At 34.1% G+C, this 25,196-nt stretch overlaps 2 protein-coding genes across 3 annotated transcripts in view; both read left to right on the forward strand.

The window, feature by feature from the left end:
• The window catches only part of ddx59 (DEAD (Asp-Glu-Ala-Asp) box polypeptide 59), a 6,883-nt gene extending 5,095 nt beyond the window's left edge, over positions 1–1,788 (forward strand). Inside the window, exons 5-7 of the mRNA XM_084416533.1 lie at positions 1,001–1,153; positions 1,238–1,366; positions 1,443–1,788. Of these exons, the coding sequence (XP_084272659.1) occupies positions 1,001–1,153; positions 1,238–1,366; positions 1,443–1,709 (549 nt within the window). The 3' untranslated portion in view covers positions 1,710–1,788. The remainder of the gene's footprint in view (positions 1–1,000; positions 1,154–1,237; positions 1,367–1,442) is intronic.
• Positions 1,789–2,411: 623 nt separating this feature from the next.
• Positions 2,412–23,957, forward strand: kif14 (kinesin family member 14). Of its 2 annotated transcripts, XM_084417702.1 has the most exons (30): positions 2,412–3,602; positions 4,270–4,524; positions 4,643–4,730; positions 4,834–4,932; positions 5,030–5,082; positions 6,294–6,324; positions 6,432–6,539; positions 6,659–6,775; positions 6,930–7,048; positions 7,843–8,015; positions 8,243–8,390; positions 10,469–10,532; positions 10,667–10,851; positions 12,377–12,479; positions 12,575–12,729; positions 12,811–12,958; positions 13,028–13,180; positions 15,881–16,013; positions 16,106–16,199; positions 16,433–16,574; positions 17,460–17,563; positions 18,014–18,114; positions 18,795–19,025; positions 19,174–19,361; positions 20,765–20,917; positions 21,025–21,147; positions 21,836–21,901; positions 22,982–23,123; positions 23,216–23,397; positions 23,519–23,957. In XM_084417702.1, exons 1-30 carry the CDS (start codon positions 2,782–2,784, stop codon positions 23,615–23,617), a joined length of 4,578 nt encoding a protein of 1,525 aa, XP_084273828.1. In that variant the 5' UTR covers positions 2,412–2,781; the 3' UTR covers positions 23,618–23,957. The 2 variants fall into 2 exon arrangements, with proteins under 2 accessions (XP_084273828.1, XP_084273827.1); XM_084417701.1 differs by having other exon boundaries at positions 2,441–3,602; positions 23,216–23,957.
• Positions 23,958–25,196: the final 1,239 nt, after the last annotated feature.

Consider the following 25,196-nt stretch of genomic DNA (forward strand, 5'->3'; position numbering starts at 1 on the left):
AAAAAATAAAAACATATAAATTAATACATGTAATATTTTAGAAGAATAGTCCATTAGAAATATGATCAATATGAATTCATAAATATGAAATTAAATAAATGAATAAACAAATACAGTTATGGATTAAATATTATATTTCATATTTTAGAATAATTTCCGATCAAAGTATGAAATAACATAAATTATAAATATGAATTCATAAATATTTGAATAAATACAATTATTTATTAATATTATTTTTCATATTTTAGAATAATTGTCCATTCAAATATGAAATGACACATTTGATAAATAATATGAATTCGTAAATGAAACGAAATAAATAAAATCCATTATTTATATTATTTAATATTTTAGAATAACCCATCCATTAAAAACATTACATAACAAATGATAAATATTAAAGGAAATATGAATAAATTAATTATATAAACAAATAATTCTTCATTTATATTGTATTTAATATTTTAGAATTGTCTATCAGAAATATAAAATAGCAATTTATAAATATTAATTCATAAATGGCAAATAAATACATAAATGTAATTCTTTATCAATTTTATATTTAACATTTTAGAATACTTGTCCATCAGAATTTATAAAAATACATTCATAAATGTGAAAATAAATAAATAGACAAATACATTTTATATTAATATTATATGTAACATTTTAGAATAATTGTCCATCAAAAATATGAAACTACATAAGTGATTTTATATTTAATATTTTTGAATAATTGTCCATTAAAATAGGAAATGGCTTAATTATAAGGTTTGGAATTACAACTTTTTCTTTCTTTTTTTTACCATATATTCAACAAAAAATTTTTTTACAGATCAAATAAAAAAGAAAGTGAAAGCTATCTTTTTTATTTATTTACCATTGACATTTTTACACTCTTTTATTTATATTACATCTATCATTTTGATTTATATTATATTATTGGGTTTGTTTTAGTAGAATATTATCTAAATGATGTCTTCTTATCTGTTCACAGGACACGAAGCTCTACCAGCCGCCGGTAGTTGTGTTCGTAGACTGCAAACTTGGGGCCGATCTGTTGTGTGAAGCTGTGCAAAAGGTCATGGAATTAAACGTGGTCGCCATCCACTCGGACAAAACGCAGTGGGAACGCAACAAAATTGTGAAGGTAATGCAAAAAATATCCTTTTTTAAAAGCAGCCCACAAATGTCCATAATGATAATATAATATATATTTGTTGGTGTTTTTTAGGGTCTACTCGAGGGCCAGTTTGAAGTGGTGGTCAGCACTGGGATTCTCGGAAGAGGACTTGACTTGGTCAATGTTAAGCTGGTAGTGAACTTTGACATGCCAGCTAACATGGATGAATATGTTCATCAGGTATGAAGTGTTTTATAAAAAACACTGTTTTTTAAGGTTCATGTCTTTAATGATACACTATATGTGGCCCTTTCAGATTGGTCGAGCTGGTAGACTGGGACACAGAGGCACCGCCATCACCTTCATGAATAACAACAGCAAACGGCTGTTTCTGGACATTGTGAACCGGGTGAAGCCCACCGGCTCCTTACTGCCGCCACAACTTCTCAACTCCCCCCATCTGTTCGAACAGCAGAGGAGAGCCAAACAGAAGAGTCACCGTGGAGAGGAGGACGTCATCGGAACCAAGAGCAACCTCATCGACATCATCAGGAAGCACGACAAAAGATCTGCCAGGAAATAACTAGCAAATGGATTTATTATTAAAGGTTTTGTTGTTGCTTTTGTAATTGTGTTTTCAATAAATGCTACAAGTGAACGAATCAAGTGTCCCTTCTAACTGTATCCAGTATCATAACATGCACAAAAAATCACATCACAGATTACGAAAATGAATGAAAAACGCATGGTTATTGTAGTTAAACCACAAATCAACCATGGTTTTACTACACTAACCATAGTTTGACCATGGTGTAAAACTGTGGTAATACAAATGCTAATACAAATCAATCCGCCCAAAAAAACATGGTTACTACAATAAAATCATGGTTTATTTTCGTAAGAAGCTGTGAGGGATAGACTTACAGTTTGGCACGCACTATAAAGGTCCTAGATCATGTACTTTTCTCAAGTCACAACTTTTAAAACTGTTTTATTTAGTTTTTGTCTACTGAAAGACGTTCGTTTTCATTCCATATGGCGCTTAACTGACTAGGCGATTTAAGTCATTTTTCACATTACGTGGTGGAAAAATGTGCTTAATTGTGACTAAAATATCACAATGAGAAATGTATTAATATTAATACAAACGGGCCTTATTTTCGTGTAAAAACACTCAGTTCTCATGCTTTGAGAGACACTGCCACCTGTTGGCTGGTGCGTATTACTGCGTGCAGTTGCGTCAGTTTGAGCTGACCAATCAGAGCACGCCTACTGTTTTTGAATTGTAGCGGCAGTATGGCGGAGCTTAGAGACAGTGAGCTGTTGTTTTTATTGACGTTTCGAGGCGGAGTACATTCGGTTACTTTCTCAACATCAAAACGGAAGTAAACGAGAAGAAAGGACGAGTTTTAATCCGTAAACAAAGTAACTTTTAATTTACAAAACGACTGTTTAATGACAGGATATCAACACTCGCAGGTCAGTTTTAGTTAGGCTATTTGTTTACGTAAATATGTATTTTTAAGTCATATGACATGTTGTTCACCTCCGTGCACTCGTTATTATAAAACAATGGAGACATTTGTGGACTGAAGTTATATGTGGGACAATCTTAAAACAATTTTAGTCAGAAGTGTTGCGTTTGGACCCGTGAAATGATGGATGGATCAAAAGAAGGAGAGAACACATCATCTTTTAATAAAACAAAAGAAGTGAACAGGACTTATGTGATCTCAGCACTCACAAAATGTGGAGAAAACACATTTAAAACACCATCTTCTAGTGCCAGACTCACTCTTCAGAGAAAACCCAGCAAACCCCATGTAAACCACCATGAAGAGACCACACAAGAGAACCAAAGAGAAGAGAAACGCCTGACCCTTCAGCGCAGGACTAGAACAGGGTCCATGAACAGAACCAAAGTCCTGACCGAACCCAATCCAGCACCATCTCCAGCAAAAAACTCCCATGAAACCATTAAAACACCCGGGACAACTTCATGGCGTGCTCAGAAAACAAGTTCTGAGAAGGTCAGCGCCACCCATGATGAGGTTAAAACCGTTTCGACACCTACAAGAAGAACCCAGTTTGAGAAATTAAGTGTCAAGAGAGACGTCTTTGAGAGGTTAGCTGGTAAAGATGCATCTAGACCCACATCTTCAAAGAGCACAACTGCTGGAAGACAGAAGCCACCACAGATGAGCACTGAAACCAGTGGAGGAACCAATGAGAAGGTTCTGATTGGTGGTTTAAATAGGCACATGACTCCAGCATCACATTCAGCACAGGTGAGGAGACCCACAACACTAATGAGCTCCACAGCTCATGGAGGAACAAGAGTTTCTAGAGCCACTGCTGCTGAAGGAAATGTTCCTCTTGAAGCTGTGAGCAGAACAAGTGCTCGACAACCTCAAGAACTGAAGATGGAGAACAGCACGGTCACTGTGGCAGTTCGAGTAAGACCTTTCAGTTCGAGGTAAGAAATGGTGTGTTTTTAAAATGTTATTTTGGCGGTATGTTGTTTTGAGACGGATGGTTTTTATATTTAATTTGTTATTTAAAAAACATAAAGTTGATTTTGGCATGTTTTGAATAAAGTCATAAAGTCATAGAATCAGAAAAATCTGATTTTAATGCAACCCTATTACAGCATGATTTGACCCTTTTTTTTTAAATATGACATTTCATAAAATTGTGGCACCCTGGAATTTATATTATTTGAACCCATGCTAAAACAAATTGGAAAGACAAGCATATGTGATCACATTGCTCCTTCATGATTTTTACACATTTGTCATTTTGATAGGATTCGTCAACCTCAACCATTCAATCTTATTCAATTTATTATAAAATAATATAATAAATTGATATTGATATGGGGAAATAATATTTGGGAAACTAATTAATTATATATATATATATATATATATATATATATATATATAGCTATTGCAAGAAATTCTAAATAGTTTTAGTATTTAGTTTGACCTGAACATTTTAATATAATGATGTTAATTATTGCAACAATATATATATAAGATTGTATGATATATTTTATTATGTATTTTATATTATTATATATTATTTAAGTGGACAATGTCACTTATTTGTCCTTAAATTTACACCATTTTTTGTGTCCGCAGGGAGAAGAATGAGAAAGCCCGTCAGGTGATCTTCATGGACAACCAAGAAACTTTAGTGCAACATCCAGATACTAAACAAAACTACACATTTAGCTTTGACTTCTCTTTTTGCTCGATCAATGAATCGGATGCAAGTTTTGCAAGTCAGCAGTTGGTTTATGAAAAACTGGCTCGGCCCTTGCTTGAAAGAGCATTTGAGGGATTTAACACGTGTCTTTTTGCCTACGGCCAAACAGGGTCTGGGAAGTCCTACACGTAAGTGATGTTTCTCTTTGACACTGCTTTTTAAATAAAAAATTTAAAACTACTTTTAGGAAAAACAGCTTACTATTTACATCAATAATATATAAGTGTGATTCTGCATGTTTTCCAGTATGATGGGTTTTGGTGAAGAGGCTGGAGTTATTCCCAGATTCTGCGAGGAACTTTTCTCAAGATTGTCCAGAACTGAAACTAAAGAGGTTACTGTCCCATAGAATGATTATTTATTTAGAATTTACTGATGAATTATACATTAAAAATAGAGTGTTTAACTTTCTAAATGCGAGTTGACTTATATTAAAGATCTCTTGCCATCTGGAGATGAGCTATTTTGAGGTGTACAATGAGAAAATCCATGATTTGCTGGTGGTAAAGGATGGACAAAACCAGAAGAAAATGCCTGTAAGTACAACTACTCAATAATACACATCAAATGCTACAAATGTCATTTTGTTTTCCTAATTGATCAGCAATTCCATTATTTTCATGTATTTTCCAGTTGCGTGTCAGAGAACATCCTGTTTACGGGCCTTATGTTGCAGACCTATCCACGTAAGCAAACATTTAATCCAAACGCCACGGTTGCTATGCTCATGGGGTTTTTGTTTTGGTCTGGATTAGTGTGTATTGGTTTGGATTCAGTTGGTTTCGTAATTTTGTTGTGTTGTAGTTTTGCTTGGTTTTGGTTGTTTTTGTTTTGTTATTATGTTGTGTTATTATTTTGGTTTATTGTTGTTTTGTTCTGTTATTTTGTTTTGTTGTTCTGTTATTTTGTTGTGTTATTGTTTGGATTTGGTAGGTTTTGTTATTTTATTTTATTTTGGTTGATTTTGTTTTATTTTGTTGTGTTGTAGTTTTGGTTGATTTTGTTTTAGGCTATTTTGTTGTGTTGTAGTTTTGCTTTGTTTTGGTTGTTTTTGTTTTGTTATTTTGTTGGTTTATTTTTGTTTTGTTATTTTGTTGTGTTCTGCTATTTTGTTGTATTGTTTGGATTTGGTAGGTTTTGTTATTTTATTTTATTTTGGTTGATTTTGTTTTATTTTGTTGTGTTGTAGTTTTGGTTGATTTTGTTTTAGGCTATTTTGTTGTGTTGTAGTTTTGCTTTGTTTTTGTTTTGTTATTTTGTTGGTTTATTTTTGTTTTGTTATTTTGTTGTGTTCTGCTATTTTGTTGTATTGTTTGGATTTGGTAGGTTTTGTTATTTTATTTTATTTTGGTTGATTTTGTTTTATTTTGTTGTGTTGTAGTTTTGGTTGATTTTGTTTTAGGCTATTTTGTTGTGTTGTAGTTTTGCTTTGTTTTGGTTGTTTTTGTTTTGTTATTTTGTTGGTTTATTTTTGTTTTGTTATTTTGTTGTGTTCTGCTATTTTGTTGTATTGTTTGGATTTGGTAGGTTTTGTTATTTTATTTTATTTTATTTTGGTTGATTTTGTTTTATTTTGTTGTGTTGTGGTTTTGCTTGGTTTTTGTTTTATTTTGTGTTGTGGTTTGTTTAGTTTACATGTTTTTGTTTTGTTATTTGTTGCATTGATTTGGTTCTGGTTTATTTTGTTCTTTTGTTGTGTTGTAGTTTATTTAGTTTTTTTCCCCCGTATTGTAGTTTTGTTGAGCTATTGTTTTGGTTTGGATTTGTTTTGTTTTGTTCTTTTCTTTTGTTGTAGTTTTGTTTTAGAATTGTTTTGTTTAGTTATTGTTTTGGTTGGGATTCGGTTGTTTTTGATTTGTTTTGTGCCACTGTCACTAATCTCTCTGCTTTCTTTCAGGAATGTAGTCACGTCCTATGCTGATATTCAGGTAATTTTGTAATTTGCATGTCTGTTAACTTTATACATTGAAGCCTGTTTTTTTATGTGTTTAACTCTTAATTTTTCTTTTAATTTTTCCCTCCGTCATCTTCACAGACTTGGCTTGAACTCGGTAACAAACAGAGAGCCACGGCCGCCACCGGCATGAACGATAAAAGCTCCAGATCGCACTCTGTTTTCACTCTGGTCATGACGCAAACTAAAGTAAGACCTTTAGATTTATTTGGTTACATTTGCCCTATTGAAGTGAGATGCTACTTTTACTTCAACCAACTAATAACCAATCTGGTTATATTCATATGATGTTGTTTGTATGCGCACAGACTGAGTTTGTGGAGGAAGAGGAGCACGATCACTACATCACCAGCCGAATAAACCTGGTGGATTTGGCAGGAAGTGAGCGCTGTAATTCAGCCCAGACCAGTGGAGACCGGCTCAGGGTAATCCAGCATCCAATAGCTCTGTTTATTCTGTGTCATGATTACCCATAATGCATTCAAATGTTAAATAGGGGCATATATATTTGCTCTGACAATGATTGGATTATGACATTTTCTGACATATTTGTAAAGTGGATTTCTTTATTTTTCCCAGGAGGGAGCAAGTATCAACAAGTCTCTGCTCACGCTGGGAAAGGTGATCTCATCGCTCTCAGAACAGGCTCAGAGCAGAAAGAAAGTCTTCATCCCATACAGAGAGTCAGTGCTCACATGGTGAGAAACTTTTGCTTTCCAGTTAGTTTTGAATTCTATAATATTTCACTGCAGTTTTGTTAGTTCGACAAAAATAACAACAACACAAAACAGCATTCGCAGCCTCTGCGATATAATGCATTTTATCTGCCATGATGTCAGGGTATTTTTTCTTTTTAAAATTATTTATTATTATTATTATTATTATTATTATTATTATTATAATATTTCCCTCTCTTTATCAGACCTAAATAATATATATAATATATACAAGAAGTGTATAATAATAATAATAATAATAATAATAATAATAGTGATAAAATAGAATTCTATTCATGTTATTTAATTACAATATCATTTATATAATAATAATAATAATAATAATGTTAATATTAATTATAAATGTATATTATAATTTCATAAATGTAATAATATATATATATTTTTTATTATATATATATATATATATATATATATATATATATATATATATATATATATATATATATATATATATATATATATAATCATACCAGACCAGTCTGGTTTCTGTTTACTCAGCAAAAGTGGAAAATAATTTCAGAAGTGCAGAAAATGACAATTAAAAAAAAAAAAAAAAAATCTAATTTTTAAATTGGAAAATAAATTCACATTTTTTTGATGGAAGATTATGAAAACAAATGGGCGCTGATGAATATAAGACCAGCGACTTATCAAATTTAAACATGGGGCTTAGTTTCCAATGAATGTAAAATATGGCATAACGTGCGAGATGTATAAGCAGCAGAAGTGCTTCAGCTCCCTCTTGTGTTCAGGTTACTCAAGGAAAGCCTCGGCGGGAACTCCAAGACGGCCATGATCGCCACCCTGAGCCCTGCGGCCACTAACATGGAGGAGAGCCTGAGCACGCTGCGTTACGCCCAGCAGGCCCGCATGATCATTAACATAGCCAAAGTCAACGAGGACACCAACGCCAAACTGATCCGAGGTCAGTCACCTGTCTGTGTGCGTTTATGCTGCTCCATCAGCTGTCATAACCATCAAGAAGTGTGTGTTGTGATAAACGCACCAGCACAGCTCTCCTCTAGAGAGCAGCAAACTCAATAATTTGACGCCTCAGTGATTTGTGTTCTGTACAGCTACAGGAATTAAAGTGTCATTTTGTTTTCTTTGCATGGATAATTTGAATGTGTATGACATAACCTGTGTGTCCAGAGCTGAAAGCAGAGGTGGACAAGCTCCGTGCGGCTCAAATGAGCGTTCAGGGCATCCAGCCAGAGAAAATGAGATTGTTTCAGCAAGAGATTGCCACTCTTAAGACTAAACTCTGTCAACAGGAGCACGAAATGGCTGAGGCTCACAGGTGCGTGGATATACAAAACTCAGTGTATGACTATGAAAATGAAATAAAGTGCCGTTCACAACCTATTTTATTTCTGAATTTAACCATTGACAATAATTGACAATCAATTTTTGTGTACTTGATTTTAAATGGCGTATAACTACCAGAGGCGGACAGAGTACACAGCTTCATTACTTGAGTAAAAGTACAGATACCCCTTGGTAAATTTTACTCAAGTACAAGTAAAAGTACTACAGTCAGATGTCTACTTAAGTAAAAGTACTGAAGTACTTGTTTTTAAAAGTACTTGAGTATCAAGAGTACAAGAGTATATTTTCTAAATATTGCATTACTACTGCCACAGTGCTTACATTGGTAAACACAGCAAACACTTGAAGTGAAAACTATCATTAACTTGTTCAGAAAATTGAAATAGTCTGGCGAGGTGGGGCCACGGGTTGGCACATTCCCGGGATGGACCTGCTGCGTCTGCATCCATTGTTTCGTCCATGGTTTCGTCTCTTATCTAAATCTGACCATGGAGTTGACTTTGGCGGAAAGCTGAAGGTGATTGCTGATAGGCTGTCCCAATCAGTGGCGCCTGCACAATCCAATCACGTTTGGAGAGGGAAACAACAAATTGAGGGTTTTCGAGATTTTTCTTTTTTCCTTTTTTTACAATTTTTTTTTTAGAAGAAGTAACGGGTACTCACGGTTATGGATAGAAATGTAGTGGAGTAAAGACTACAATATTTGCCTCTCAAATGTACTTGAGTAAAGTCATGAGTACTCCCCAAAAATGATACTCGAGTAAAGTACAGATCCCTCAAAATTGTACTTAAGTACTGTACTCAAGTAAATGTACTCCGTTACTGTCCGGCTCTGATAACTACTATTATTATTAATTTAAATATAGCAATAATAATACTTTATAAAATAAATGTAATTAATGTAATAGGATTATAAAATAACAATACATTCATTTTATATATATGTGTGTGTATATATATATATATATATAATCTAACTTTTATTCAGCAAGCATGTATTATACTGATCAAAAGTGACATTAAAGACATTTATAATGTTACTAAAGATGATATTTATTTCAGATAAATGCTGTGGACTTTATATTCATCAAAAAATCCTGAAAATTCCATAAAAACAATATTAAGCTGCACAACTGTTTTCAACACTGATAATAATTATAAGGAATGTTTCTTTAGCAGTAAATCAGCATATTAGAATGGAGTAATGATGGTGACAATTCAGCTTTGATCACAGGAATAAATTACATGTTATAATATATTACAATAGAATATATATATTTTATCAAATAAATATTACAACATTGATGTGCATAAGAGACTTTTCATAAACATTAAATAATCTTACTGACCCAAACTTTTGAACAAGTAGTGTAGTTAAAAATAATCGAAGCATGTTTTGTGCTCAGTTTTTCAGTAAGTGAAATGATAAGCTTGAATATTTTACCTTTATATGAACCAATATAACAATACATGTGAATAAACATATTTACTAAAATCTTGGTAGCATTCAGGAGTGAACACAACCGTAAGCTCTCTGATGTTCCTCCTTCCTTCAAAGTGCAGAAATTCAAGCCAGGTTAGTTTGAGGGTTAGAACAGAAAAAGCCGAAAGCGCATTTCCTCGCCATCTCTGTGCTGACGGTTGAAACATATTTGACTGTTTTCCCAACCCATGACATCATGTTGACATCAGTGGAAAAGTAAAGCCGTTTCAGACGGAGTAGTCATGTTATAATGAATATAATTATATTTTAATAAAAGAATATGAAGACAGTTTTTCCATTGGAATAGCATGCATAGATGAATGCATGCCATGGAATATTTTCTTTATAATGTTTATAATGCATTTCTGTTTTTTTATATTAAAATTCTATTAAATTAAATTATACAATTTAAAACAATATATCTAAAAAAATTACATCATAATTTTTATTATGTTTTATAATAATATAAGATTTTCTCACAAACTTGCACTAAAATGTTGTTTTTTAAATGACGTACAGTTGAATTATATCAAATTTTTTTAATTTTTTTTTATTAATATGTGCAGAACATGGAGGGAAAAGCTGGAAGAGGCAGAGAGGAGGAAACGTGAGGAAACCAAAGAGCTGCAGGTAATGAAACACTTTCTAATAACAGTCGGACTTCAATGTCTGATGGATCGATGAGCTTTTTCAAATGTTTCATGGCCATTTTCTTTCTTTCTTCTCCACTTTCTTTGTCTGTTTATTCCCTGTTCCTCGTTCAGCGCTCTGGCGTCACCTTTAAAGTGGATAATCGGCTGCCTAACCTTGTGAACCTGAATGAGGATCCGCAGCTGTCGGAGATGCTGCTGTACATGATTAAAGAGGGTGAGACCAAGGTCGGCAAGCTCAAGTCCGAGTCGGCCCACGACATCCAGCTGTCTGGAGCTCTCATCGCTGATGAACACTGGTGAGACAGATCACATCCACGCTCTAGGTCCAGCCACTTCATTTACTTCGTTTTTGATTTGTTTAAAAGGAACATATCAGGTTAAAGGTACTCTATGTAACTTTTCTTTACTGACATTTAAATGTCAATACATCATCAACCCTTCCTCCAAAACTTGTTTTTGTCTTACCCTGATTCACTATGGTAAGCCTATTATAAGTGTTTATATTTTAGACCAGGTGGGATGTTTTTTTGGGGAAATTGCATTCATGCATCAGTCATCTGAGTCCCGTCATATCTGTAAATAGAGAAAAGTTGCTCCGGCTACTTTGACTTATGTATGGTGTGTGAGTGGCAGAGGTTAGTTGTCACAACGAGCGAGAAAGGTTGACATGGCGCAGCTAAATCTCAAGCCTATGGGGAATCACCCGTTTTAACAGAGGAGAGTCAAAAAAAAGGCACAAAGACTTTTTTTTCAAATATGTAATTTTGGTGATCAAAGATGAGTTTTAAGGGATAAAATGATTGACTACAGGAGGATTTTAAAGCCTTATGAGCAGTAAGATAACCATATTCATCCACAGTCACACAGAATAAAGTACAACCAAAACAATGTTCTTCTGCAAAGTGCATGCAGTTTTGTTACATATTGTACCTTTACACATGTTTGGATTTACACATTTAAAGGGACAGTTGACCCAAAAATGTAAATCATGTCATTATTTACTCATCCTCATTTTGTTCCAAATCTGTATGACTTTATTTATTTCTTCCATGGCAGTTGTAATTTTTAATATTGATTTACTTTTAATTTAACTAAATCTAAAACTCTAAAAATAGTGTTTGGTAATAGAAGCTGAAGTATATCAAAATTTTAATGTTAGATGCAAAACCTAAACTTGATTAGACATATTGCCTTGGCAAATGACTGAAATGAATAAGTTTAGGAAGTACTAAAATTACTTAAACTGAAATAAAAATGAATTAACACTATATAGAAATATAAAAAAAAATCCATCCATCCATCCATCCATCCATCCATCCATCCATCCATCCATCCATCCATCCATCCATCCATCCATCCATCCATCCATCCATCCATCCATCCATCCATCCATCCATCCATCCATCCATCCATCCATCCATCCATCCATCCATCCATCCATCCATCCATCCATCCATCCATCCATCCATCCATCCATCCATCCATCCATCCATCCATCCATCCATCCATCCATCCATCCATCCATCCATCCATCCATCCATCCATCCATCCATCCATCCATCCATCCATCCATCCATCCATCCATCCATCCATCCATCCATCAAGCTTTTACAATTACTTCAAATTTTTTGCCTACTCTTTCTCAAGCCAACATCAGTTGTGCACAAACTTTACTCTAGTTAAATTATATATTTTTTTTAAAACATGAACTTTAATTGAGCATTAGATAATGACAAAGGTTATCTGAATGTAAAAATAGAAGAAATGAGCATGAGCAATTAAATCAATTGATATATTTCAAATATTCCATCTTGTTTTCAGTGTCATCTCCAGTGTGAAAGGTTCCGTCAGCATTAAACCAATGCCGAACGCCAAGACCTTTTTGAATGGACATCTTGTGTCTGAGGTCACCGTTCTCCACCACGTACGTTTTTGTTGCTGTTCTGAACCGAAACCTCTGAAATGATGTCCATTCTAAGAACCTCCACATAAAACATAAAATTGTTTACTCTATTTTAGGGAGACCGTGTGATTCTTGGAGGAGATCACTACTTTCGGTTCAACCACCCCTCTGAGGTTCAGAGCGGGAAGCGCGCGTCCTGTTGGAGCAGCGGAGATGGTCAAAAAGACTTTGAGTTTGCCAAAAACGAACTGTTATCAGCCCAGAGAGCTCAGTGAGTATAAGTCCAAGATTGTCCATTACAGGACCTCATATTTGACTTTTTCTTGATTTTTATCATCACTTTTCCTCATAGACTTGAAGCGGAGATTGAGGAGGCTCGGTTGAAGGCCAAAGAGGAGATGATGCAGGGCATTCAGGTGGCCAAAGAGATGGCACAGAAAGAGCTGAGCGAACAGAAGGGTCTGTACGAGAACAAGATCAGAGCTCTGGAGAGAGAGCTGGTAAGCAGATGCATGTCAATGGATAGCATGTGTGACTAGTGTTCTCCAGTTAATCTAATGCATCCTCAGGAGGAGGAGAGCGAAAGGAAAAGAGAACAGGAGCTGGATAAAAAGAGGGTCGTCAGCCAGATAGAGCAACTGCATACAGCAAAGACTCTACTGGAGCACGAAGTCAACAGCCATAAAAGACGTCTGCAGTTGGAGGCCCAGGCTACTAGACAGGTACAGAAAGACCAGATTAAATCAAAATTGATGACCTTTGTGAATTTGAGTAAAAGTCATAAAACACATAACGGTAATTATTATGATTAGCCTTTGGCTTGACTACGTTATCAAACCGCTAATGTTACACAAACTATGTTCTCGTTTGCCATCTCAGAGTCAGACAGCTGCCTTCTAACAATCAGTATCCTTAGAAATAATGATAGGAAAAGCCCTGCCTCGCACATTGATGGGATTGGTTACGTGTTCATTACGGTAGGAATTAGGGGTGGTTGCCGTTTTTGAGACAGTCTTTGTTACACTGTAGTTTTAAAGTGCACCTATTATGCTATTTTAAAGTTTCCTAATGTTGTTTTGGAGTCTCCTACAACAGGTTTACATGCATCAAAGGTAAAAAAAAACGTTTCATTTTCTCATAATATACATTTGCACATCACCACCTTTTCAGTGATTCTTAAACGACTCGTCAGATGAATCAATCTCTCTAAATCCCTCCTTTCCGCGAGCTACTCTGCTCTGATTGGCCAGACAGCTCAGTCTGTTGTGTTTGGTTTACCGCGTACAGCTGGCTCTGCAGTGCGCGTTTCGAAAACAAAAACACCCATTGCCATAACAACGTCAGCTCTGCTTGTCCCGAGGCCTCCTACACCGGAAACTAAACACAGTAACGAACGATGACTTCGATTTTACCATATCAATCCTAGCGCGAGTCCGATGATGAAACACTGGAGGAACTAGTTATTCAACCCAAACCTTCATCGCAAGGACGACTCGAGCAGGACATTTCTCAGTGATACTACTCAGTTTGAGGTACATTATGAGATGTTGCAACTGTAATTCCTCACCATTTGCATTAACAAATGCATGTCCATCAACAAACCGATTATTTATTTTCAGAGTATTTTTCTAATTTATTGCGGTGAACACGCGGAAACTGTATCAAAAACAGTGCATACATTAGCCGAGCTCTAGCGTGAATGACTGATGTAACAAACGTTGGTAAAACAAATCTTGCTCCATGCTAGACAATTTGAACGACAGACAATCTGCATTAATAGACACAGTTTTAGGTAATAGTGGCCCACAACTGATTAGCAGAAGTATTTCAGTAAGACTGTAATAACGTGAGTTAGCCAGTTAGCAGGAGACCTACACAATATAAAACTCAAAACGAAGTATTTTGAACACCATCTTTCAAGAGTTTGCGAATCCTGCATTGAACTCTGAGATTTGAGAAGCAGTCGTCAGTAAAATAAAGGGAACACAGCAAAAGTTTAGGATTATACTGTTGTGGTATCATGGTAAAGATGAATTTTAACCACTGATTCTTCACATGCTCATCCTTGGGCAGTGGGGAAAAAACTGGCTTTACCTTCACATTGTAGAGCACAGCGTCTTCTCGACATGATGCTGTCCAGTATCCACAGGAATCAGCTGCAGGTTTGAGGTTCAAGTTTTCCCTGGTGTGTGGGCGGGCAATATACTAATGTTTCGTCTTGACGTCACAACAAAACGGCTTACGACTCGTTTGAAAAACAGTTTATTTCATTGACTCAGTCGACTCTTATGAAAGACAATAACTTTATATACGGTGCACTTTTAGATTTAAAACTTTGCAGGATGTTTTCATTCACTTAGAAAAGATAATTTTCAAAAATCCTTAATAGGGGCCCTTTAAGGCGAAAATATTTAGCAATGGTGTTGACTTATGAACTTGCACATGCAACAACATTCAAAACTTGATTTTCACCACAGGGGTCTTCAATATTTTAATTCATCTTTGAACATTATTTTAAAGAAAAATACTAACTTAATATTTTAAGAATAATTTCTTAAAAATAAGAAAACTTTGGTTTGTTAGTTTTAGTTGTATTAGTTATTTAATTTTAGTTATATATTTAGTTTATTTATTTTGTTTGTTTTTATTTATTTATTTAGTGAATTCAGTTAGATGTAGTTATTTAGTTTAGTTATATTGTTTCTCAGTTTTATATTATTTGTTTAGTTTAGTTTTAGTTATATTATTTATTTATTCAATAAGGTCTTAATTATATTTGTTTAAGGAATTTAGTTATTTAGTTTAGTTATGCTATTTCTTTAGTTATGGTTAATTTATTTAGTTTAGTCATATTTTATTTTATTTTATTTTTATTTTAGTTATAATATTTATTTGGTTAGATGAGTTATTTATTTAGTTAATTTGTAGTTTTTATTTAGTGAATTTTTACCTTTTGTTATTTTGTTTAGTTAGTTTTAATTATATTATTTACTTAATTTTACTTGCATTATTTATTTTGTAAGTTTGTTATTCAATTAACACTTTTTATTTAGTGAATTTAGTTGTACCTTTTAGTTAGCCTTTAGTTATTTAGTTTAGTTTGTTTTATTTTTATTTAGTTTAGTTATAGTTGTATTTATTTAGTTTATTATAATAATAATAATTCAGTTAGTTAGCTTTAGTAATTTATTCAGTTAGTTCTTAGTTATGTCATTTATATAGTTCATTTAGTTAACTTTAGTTGTTTTATTTTATTAGTTTTAGTAATATAATTTTTTTTAGTTTAGTTACTCTTTTATTTATTTATTTTACTAAGGTTTAGTTCTATTATTTAGTTTAGTTATCAGTTAGTTTAGATATTTATGTAAAAAAAAAAAAAAAACAATTGTGACTTACATTTTTTTGTAAAAAACATTTTATAGGCGATGGCCGATCATGATGTCCGGCATGCTAAAATTGTGGAAGCCCTCGAGGCAGAGAAGAAGAAGATTGCAGAAGATCTCGCTCAGATTGAGAGGAAACGTGCTCTTAAAGTGACCCAGACCCCTAAAACAGGTGCATAGACACTTTTCATTTATCCAACATTTTTCCAATAACAATGTTCTTAACAGTGTGGTATTCACCATATTTTTCTTCAATGTTTGCAGCCTGCCCACAGTGGGACTCAATGAAGCTGTCTTTGATGATCGAAGAAGCAAACAAAATCAGTGCCAAACTCAGGAAACGCACAGTCTTCAGCAGGTACAATTATCCTGGAAAAGTTAGTCCAGGTAGTTTGGCTACAAATTACCCTTTGTGAGGACAACATTTATAAAACCTATAAAATATTTTTCAGTAAAAGCTAATGACTGGAAAAGTGCTAGTTTAGTCTTTTTATCAATAAGCGGGCATTTTTTTAAAAAATCCTCCCTCGTTCATTCTGGACATTAAAGTGTTTGAATGGAAAAAGATGTGGGTTTGTGTTTTCACCACAGACATGAGACGACCGATAAAGAGAACGAGGGTGGAGACGCCCAACTGCAGGTCCAAGTTCAGAACACCAAACTGGGAATTTCCACCTTCTGGAGTCTGGAGAAGTTCCATAGCAACTTGGCTGCCATGAGGGAGCTGGAGCAGGTGGCGTAATAAAAGATGTTCACACAGTTATAGGCGTAAACATGCTGCTTGAGCTAGTGTGCATGGTGACGTTTCTGTAGCGAAGTAAATGCCACGACACGTGGTTCAAAACCACAGTATACATAGCTGCATAATAAATGTTTGGCTTTTTGTGCGTGTGGTGTTGTCTTGACTTGTTTTTGTTTTGTTTAACGGTTTGTTTTTGTGTATAATCTCACTTAACATTGGAAAGTTTTGCTTTGCTTTGTTTTGTTTTATTTTTATCTTTATTTAGTGTTTAGTTCTGTTTTATTATTTTTGTTTGTTTGTTTGTCTTGTGTAGCATTTCACTTGACATTGGGAAGTTATTTTAATTATTATTAATAATAATAATTTTGTTTAGTTTTGTGTTATTTAAAAATAAATCATTGTTTAGTTTAGTTTTATTTTATTTATTTTTTGTCTTGTACATTTTTGTTAGTGTTTCTGTTTTATCTTGTTTGTTTTTATAAATAATAATTATAAATTTGTTAAGTTTAGTTTTGTGTTATTTATTTTTATTCTGTTTAGTTCCATTTTATTTATTTTATTATATTTTTTGTCTTGTGTAGCATTTCACTTGACATTGGGAAGTTGTTTTAATGTATTTTATTTAGTTATATTTCTAATAGTTTTTTTTATTTGGTGTTTAGTAGTTTTATTTTATTTAGTTTTTTGTTTTGTGTAGCATTTCACCCGCATTTGCGTATTTAACCTAGAACTTACAATAATACATGAGGCCATTTGAAGCCTGTTTATTTCCTTGTAATTACCCAGTAAAAGCAGGAAGCATGTAGTAATGGCATTTGTTCTTATTATCATAAAAGAATCGGAGGCTAAATCAAGTCTGATGTTTATTGGCTATAGGGGGAGAGCGCCTCTAAAGATGACGATGTGTTTTACAACCCTAATGATGAGTGGGAACAGGACCTATCTGCCTCTTCCTCAACCTCATCTTTCTCTCGCAGAAGGTATTTGAATTTATTAGTCCACAATGGTGCTGTTTTGCTCTCTCTACTTGAGGAACGAAAGAACAGAAGTGTACTTTGTGCCCAAAACTGGTTCTTGTCTTCCACCATGATGTTATTTTTCCACTTATAAACCAAGCCTTCAGGAAAAACACATTTTTGTTTCACCTATTTTCAATGCCTTCATGAACATGTGACTACAGCAAAATTCTGCGTTTTTAATCAAAACCCCTTCTACACCTCTGAAGCCCTTCTCAAAGCTTATACTGTAGATGTTCCTTTGCTTTTCTGCATGTGATTTCCTTGTGTCTTTCACTCCCTGAAATGAATAGTAAATGATGTTCAACTCAAAGTGTACATCATGTAATTGGCTGTTGAAGAATTATGACTGATAATAATGGTTCAAGTTCAAATGTATCTGGATTTCTTTTCATACTGTTTCTTGTGACCCAGGAGTAGAAGTTTGCTAAAGGGCAGGAGGATATCTGGGCGTCTCTATGAGATCCGAGTGCACCCTATTCAAAGCCTACTTTGTGGTCCCTCACAGTCCACTGGTAAAGTACCTTTTATATCGTCTATATGCGTGTAATGAAGTGGCTTTATTATATGAAGTTTAATTGTTTAAATTATTTTATTAGCCTAGCACAGATTTTAGCATCTTTTAAATTTAGGGTTGGGAATCGAAAATCGATTCCAATTTTGGAATTGGAAACTTAAGGTCATGAATCGGATACTTGTTATAAAATTTAAAATATATTATAAAATATAATAAACACCACAACGTTCTGTAAAAATATAAGAATTGTCACTTTTGATTTCATGGCGACTACGTTTCCCCCCCCCCCACACATTCAATGTCAATGGGGTCCAAACAATGCTGTTTTGGCCCCCATTGACTTTCATTGTATGGAAACCTTCTTCAAACTGCCTTAAAATACAGTCTAGATAGGAAGCTCTTTAGGTTTTTGAATATATATTATTAATTGTTGTTATTTTATTATTGTTTATTGTAACTAAAACTATTAGGCTAAATTAAAACTGATTTAAAAATTAAAACTAAACAAATACATAAAATAAGTAAAACAAAATGAAAACTAAACAAATTAATTTAATTTAAATAAAAATTAAAGCTAAGCAATTAAATGCTAAAATTGTATATACATAAGAAGATAAGAAATATGACTGTATCTCCCTGGGAAATGAGTGGCTTTGATATTCCGTGTCTTTTCATCAGGGCTGATGAACAAGCCGCACTCCCTGCACTCTAGCACGTCTGACTCCGCCCTCCCAGGCATCTGCAAAGATCTGATTGGTTCTGCCGTCTCACGTCTGCGCTCCTGTCAGTCGGCCGAAGAGAACGAAAGCTTGGCCGACAAACTGACCCTAGACCTTCTGGCGGTTCACGGCGCCGTGAGGTCCATCGCGGACCTTTACGAGCACCTTGACGACGACAGTCAGGAGAACTGTAAGCGACCAAATGTTTTTAACAAACCTAAATCAACAGAGCCATTCATCAGTGTCAATATTCAGCTCAGTATGAATGCACAACACCTCTGTCATCACAGCGCTACACAAAGAGCCTCATTTCGTTCTGTTTGTGTGTATGTGAGCAGTGTTTGCCTGCAGTGCTGAAGCCCAGACTCATCTGGTGAAGGCCACCTCTGCTGTTGAAAGGGCCGTGTTCATTACGATGCACTGGGTCTCCAGCATTAAGCCCAGCTCTAACACAGTGTCTCAGAGAGCCGAGGAGCTCAAGACGGAGGTCAAGAAAATCGGTGGCTACCTTCAATTACTCATTCAGGTGCTCATCAGAGTTATAAGGCAATTTATAAAACGCATGTTGCATTTGTGTTCATTTATGCTTTTATATCTGAAGAGGGACCCTAGAAAAAATGTAAAATTCAATTGCAATCAGTGTTTTGTCGACTTTAAAAAAATATTTTTATTTGTTTCGTTTTAAGAACCTTCGTTCCTTGTATTGTTTTCCTAGATTAAAATACACAAAAAATATATAAATATAAAAACAAAACAGTAATAATAATAATATCTATTTATTTGTTTAGACATCAAATAAATGTAAATGTATTAATATTATTTCTTTAATTTAGTTATTTTCTTTAATTTAGTTAAATTAAATATATTTTTTAAATACATTTAACATTTAGACATTTTTCATAATCGATATTTTTTTATTTGATTTGTACTGATTATTGAGTGGTTTAAATTTGCGCATATATATATGCACACACACACACACACACACATATATATATGTATATGTATGTGTGTGTGTGTATATATACACACACACACACTCTCTCTCTCTCTCTCTCTCTCACACACTCTCACACACACACACACACACACACACATATATATGTATATGTATGTGTGTGTGTATATATATACACACACACTCTCACTCTCTCTCTCTCACACTCACACACACACACACATATATATGTATATATATATATATACACACACACACACACACACACACACACACACACACACACACACACACACATATATATATATATATATATATATATATATATATATATATATATATATATATATAACAAATACAACTTTTGATAAAAAAAAATTATTACTAAATGTTGAAATTAGTAACTGTTTCTGCGGGTCTTCAAAAGGTCTTAAATCCAATAAAAATATCTAAACATTAAATCAAGATACATTTACTTGAGGTGTAAACATAAAAATTAAGTCTTGGAAAACTGATCAAAATGAAGTGAGTTTACAACAAGAACATATAATGAGTTATGAAAACTTCCCTTTTGAATTAAGCTGATTTTTCTGAGCCTTTTGCCAGATATGTGTTCTTATTTTAATCATAAACACTTCATTTGGATCAGTTTCACAGAAAACAAGACTTCATATTTTATGCCATTTTGTATCTCCAGTAAATGCATCTTGATTTCCATTTTCTAGTGGGTGGCAGCAGAGTGATTTAAGGTGCTTTTTTGTGTGTGTAAAATGAATTAAAAAGTAATAGATATCAGTTGGATCTTCAAACTCTGAAGTGTTGCTAACAAAACAATTGTGTTTCTCCTTAGACATTTGCATTTAGAGAACACTAATGCATTGCGTTCCCTTCAATTTATTCAACATTGGAATTTTGGGTCATTTTTTGGCCTTACAAGACCGTGTTGGTCTTTCTGTGTCTTTGTCCTTTAGGGTTGTGACTCTGAGATCTCCTCCATGGTAACAGAGGCCCAGAGGAAGGTTGCTGATTGTATGAACGTGGCTCTCAAAACTATCGGTTTGCTGGCGGCAATGAATGGGACTGATCTTCATTTGTCTGAACTTGGTTCAGACAGCATAAACAATGTGGGTAGATTCCCTCATCTTTTCCACTTGCTGACACTTACATAGTAAAGGTTTGACCAGTCTAACTATATTGTGTTCTCTTGTTTTTAATTGCTCTTTCTTTTTAGAGGTCAGTTGTGGATTCTTTGCAGGATGGGATGCATCAAAGTGTGACAGATCTTCTCTACATGGGTCTGAGAATCTCTTCTGAGATGGTTCAAGACACTCAGATGAGTCGCGCTGGAACACCGGTGAGTTCTCTTCATAAATATTTCACTTAAAGGTGCATTGTGTAATATTTGTAGAAATGCAAAATCATATACATAACTATGTTTTTAGTGGTGTATAAATGACCTTAAATAATGACCGTATAAATGACATTATGACCTTACATAATGATCCGTTATGTTTGTATTACCTTAGAATGAGCCATTTCTATCTACATACACTGCGGGTCCCCTTACATTGAAATACCGGTAGCCATTTTGCGCCGACATGTTTCTACAGTGGCCCTAAACGGACAAATATCACTGTTGTTCTTCGTGCAAAGAAGCTAGCTAAAGTCAGCGAATAAAACACTGACACATCGATGAATAAGAAAAAATAATATATTTTTCTGAATAATCAAGTAAACCTAATTTCTTAATTTATCTTTGTAAAGAAACCTCATTCTCAGACGACAACGTCTTTTCCTGTCGGCCAGCGTAACTTCTGTTGGTTGCAATTCGTAACCTCACCACTAGATGCCGCTTAAAAATTACACAGTGCACCTTTAACAAATAACATGGAATATTATTGTAAACTCAAGAAATAACCTTACAGTGAAATCTTGATGGATCTAAATAATAGTGTCAATACATTTAAATGTTTTATATTAACTGATTTAAATAAACACTTTAGCATCATTTTATAATCTTTGTTGATTTTTATGTTTGACAGATTCAGCAGTCCGCAATGTATGATGTCGCCCACACTCTGAAAAGCTACTTCGACTGCTGTTTGTCGGTACGCCTTACAGACAGCTGTTTTTGTCACTGAGGTTAAATGTTTTGGATTGATGACTACCCCAACAATGAATGAGGGGGACAGTGCTTGTAAAACGTCGAACCTGAGCGGTCTTATCACACGTCTTGGGTCGTTTTGCTGTTTAGAAAATAAATGGATTGAGTAAAGCGTCATCTGTCACCTTAATGAGGCTGTAACTGTTATCTTCAATACACAAACTACAGGCTCGATGTTATTGTTCAGCAAGAGAATGGGATGCTGGGATAAGGAAAAATGGATGCATCTCACCTACTCTCCCATTTCCTTAAACCCACCCACCGTACCTAAACCCTGTGGGCTAAAACGAATAAGAGACCCAGTAATATATACATAAAAACAACAACAATTTTATATATATATATATATATATATATATATATATATATATATATATATATATTAATCAGTGATTATATATAATATAATATATTTAATGTATATATTACTTGGTCTCTTATTTGTATAAAAAAACAAACAAATACTGTATATCAAACAAAAACAAATCAAACAAAAAACAAATCATTATTTTGTTTTTGAGGATTTGTTCGGTTTGTTTGAGTTTCTGGTGTGGTTATTTGTTCTTAGGTTTTTGTTTTTGTTTTTAATTGTTTTTATGTTGATTTTTGGGAGGTTTGTTTGGTTTGGTTTCTGTTTATTTAGATTTTGGTTAAATTTTTTAGTGATTTTGGGGGGGGGGTGTTTGTTTTTTGTTTAGTTTGTTTGTGTTATTGGTGTGTGTTTTTGTCTTGTTTTAGTGAGGTTTGTTTGGTGTGGTTTTATTTTTTGTTTGGTTGTAATTATTTTTTGGAGGGTTTGTTTGGGTTTGGTTTTTGTTTAAATTTTTAATTTTGGTCTTGTTTTTGGGAGGTTTGTTTTGTTTTATTTGGTGTGTTTTTTTATGTTTGTAAAAAACTGTTGATTTTGGGGGGGGGGGGTGTTTTTGGTGTGGTTTTAGTTTAGTTTTTGGGAGGTTTGTTTGGATTTTTGTTTGGTTTGGATTTCATGTTTAAGAGCTGTTTGTTCACATCTGCTTTTTCACAGGAGAGGTCATTGTCCACTGAGAATCATTCAGAGGAAGATGAAGGCTCAGACTTGTGTGATGTTCATAGCACCACCGTTAAACTCCTCAAGCTGAACAAGGCGATCAAAGACCTCCACTCGTCTCTGTCGTGCTATCTAAGAGGCAAGGCATTCTTTCCACAATAACATGCATATGAAATGCACACGTTATGACAAATATGTGACATGACTTCCTTTTAATTATGTATAATACAGGGAGTGGCGATGCTGACCTTAGTCAGTCTATACTGTCATTATCCAAGACGATTGATGATGTCATCAGTGGCCTTCCGTGCGAAATGGACGGAAGACGTTCCGGCAGTCTTCTGCTTCCGTGTGTGAAGAACGTCATGATTGCCCGTGATAAAGTGCACTCTGCGCTGCAGGCTTTGCCAGAGGTGTTTGATAAATGCACAGACAGAATACAGAGGCTGGGCTCAGATAGACACTTTGTTCAACAATTGTATAATGGCAACAAAAATCGGACCGTGCCTAAAGTTGTGTATTCTCTTTCCTCAGGTATTAGCACATGTTCCAGAGATGCCCGCTGGGTGTGATTTGTATTTAAGGGGTACTAGTCATGTATATAACCACATTGGCTATAACGGTTACTGCTAAAATTGGCTCACTTTTCATTTTGATGTATTTACAGTATGCATTAATTCAGGCCTACAATAATTTATATTTAATTGTAGGATTTTAATGAAGGGCTTAATAGTATAACTTAAGAAGATGGGTTTCTGTGTATTTTGCAAGTAATCAAGCACATAAGTCTTTTATAGTTTGTGCACTTCTGGATATATTTTTGCACTTGAAACCTTTGCACAGGCTTGATAGTGCTGGTGGTTCACAATTTCATTCGCATGGAGTTTTTTTAGCATTTGTAGCAGCATTTACTTTGGATCATGTAATTGTTTCACACTAATTTATACTTTCATTAATAAACACTCACTGGGACAAGAAGTCTGGTGTCCTATTTAAACATACAGCATACTGCATGCTTTATATCTTTTATCTAACTTTTATCTACTAATATATATATATATATATATATATATACAGTGCAATGCATAAGTGAATACACCCATGCTAAAGTTGACTAAAAAGAGGAATAAAAAATCATATTTTGGAAATTGAACTTAATGCCTTAATTTAAAAAATTAGGAAAAATCCAACCTTTAAGGACACCAATTTTCTTTGTGAATGAATAATGTATCGTAAATAAATAAATGTTCTTCCTTAAAATACATGGTGCATAAGTGAGTACACCCCTATGTTAAATTCCCATAGAGGCAGGCAGATTTTTTTTTATTTTTATTTTTTTTTAGGATACTATGCATCCTGATAAAGTTCCCTTGGCCTTTGGAATTAAAATAGCCCCACATCATCACATAGCCTTCACCATACCTAGAGATTGCCATGGTTTTATTTCAGTTAGCCTAATAGCTAGTTTGATTTGCATTGAGAGATGATCTTATGGAAAGTACCCCATGCCAATCTCTAGGTATGGTGAAGGCTATGTGATGATGTGGGGCTATTTTAATTCCAAAGGCCAAGGGAACTTTATCAGGATGCATAGTATCCTAAAAAATTTTTTTTTTAAATACTTACAAATAAAAATCTGCCTGCCTCTATGGGAATTTAACATAGGGGTGTACTCACTTATGCACCATGTATTTTAAGGAAGAACATTTATTTATTTACGATACATTATTCATTCACAAAGAAAATTGGTGTCCTTAAAGGTTGGATTTTTCCAAATTTTTTAAATTAAGGCATTAAGTTCAATTTCCAAAATATGATTTTTTATTCCTCTTTTTAGTCAACTTTAGCATGGGTGTATTCACTTATGCATTGCACTGTATATATATATATATATATATATATATATATATATATTGTGTGTGTGTGGTATGTCCTGGTACACCCTACATTATGCCCCCACAAAGACGGCAATATATGAAATCCTTGTCCTTGTGGGGAAATGTTTTGGTCCCCATGAGGAAAACAGCTTATAAATCATACTAAGTGTAATATATTTTTTGAAAATGTAATCATGCAGAAAGTTTTCGGTGATGGGTAAGGTTAGTGTAAGGGGATAGAATATCAGTTTGTACAGTAAAAAAAAAATTTGTGTTTGTGGAAAGTTCCCATAAAAATGTGTGTGTGTGTGTGTGTGTGTGTGTGTGTGTGTGTG

Source organism: Rutilus rutilus (assembly GCF_951802725.1).
Source record: "Rutilus rutilus genome assembly, chromosome: 8".
NCBI classification, from domain to species: domain Eukaryota; kingdom Metazoa; phylum Chordata; class Actinopteri; order Cypriniformes; family Leuciscidae; genus Rutilus; species Rutilus rutilus.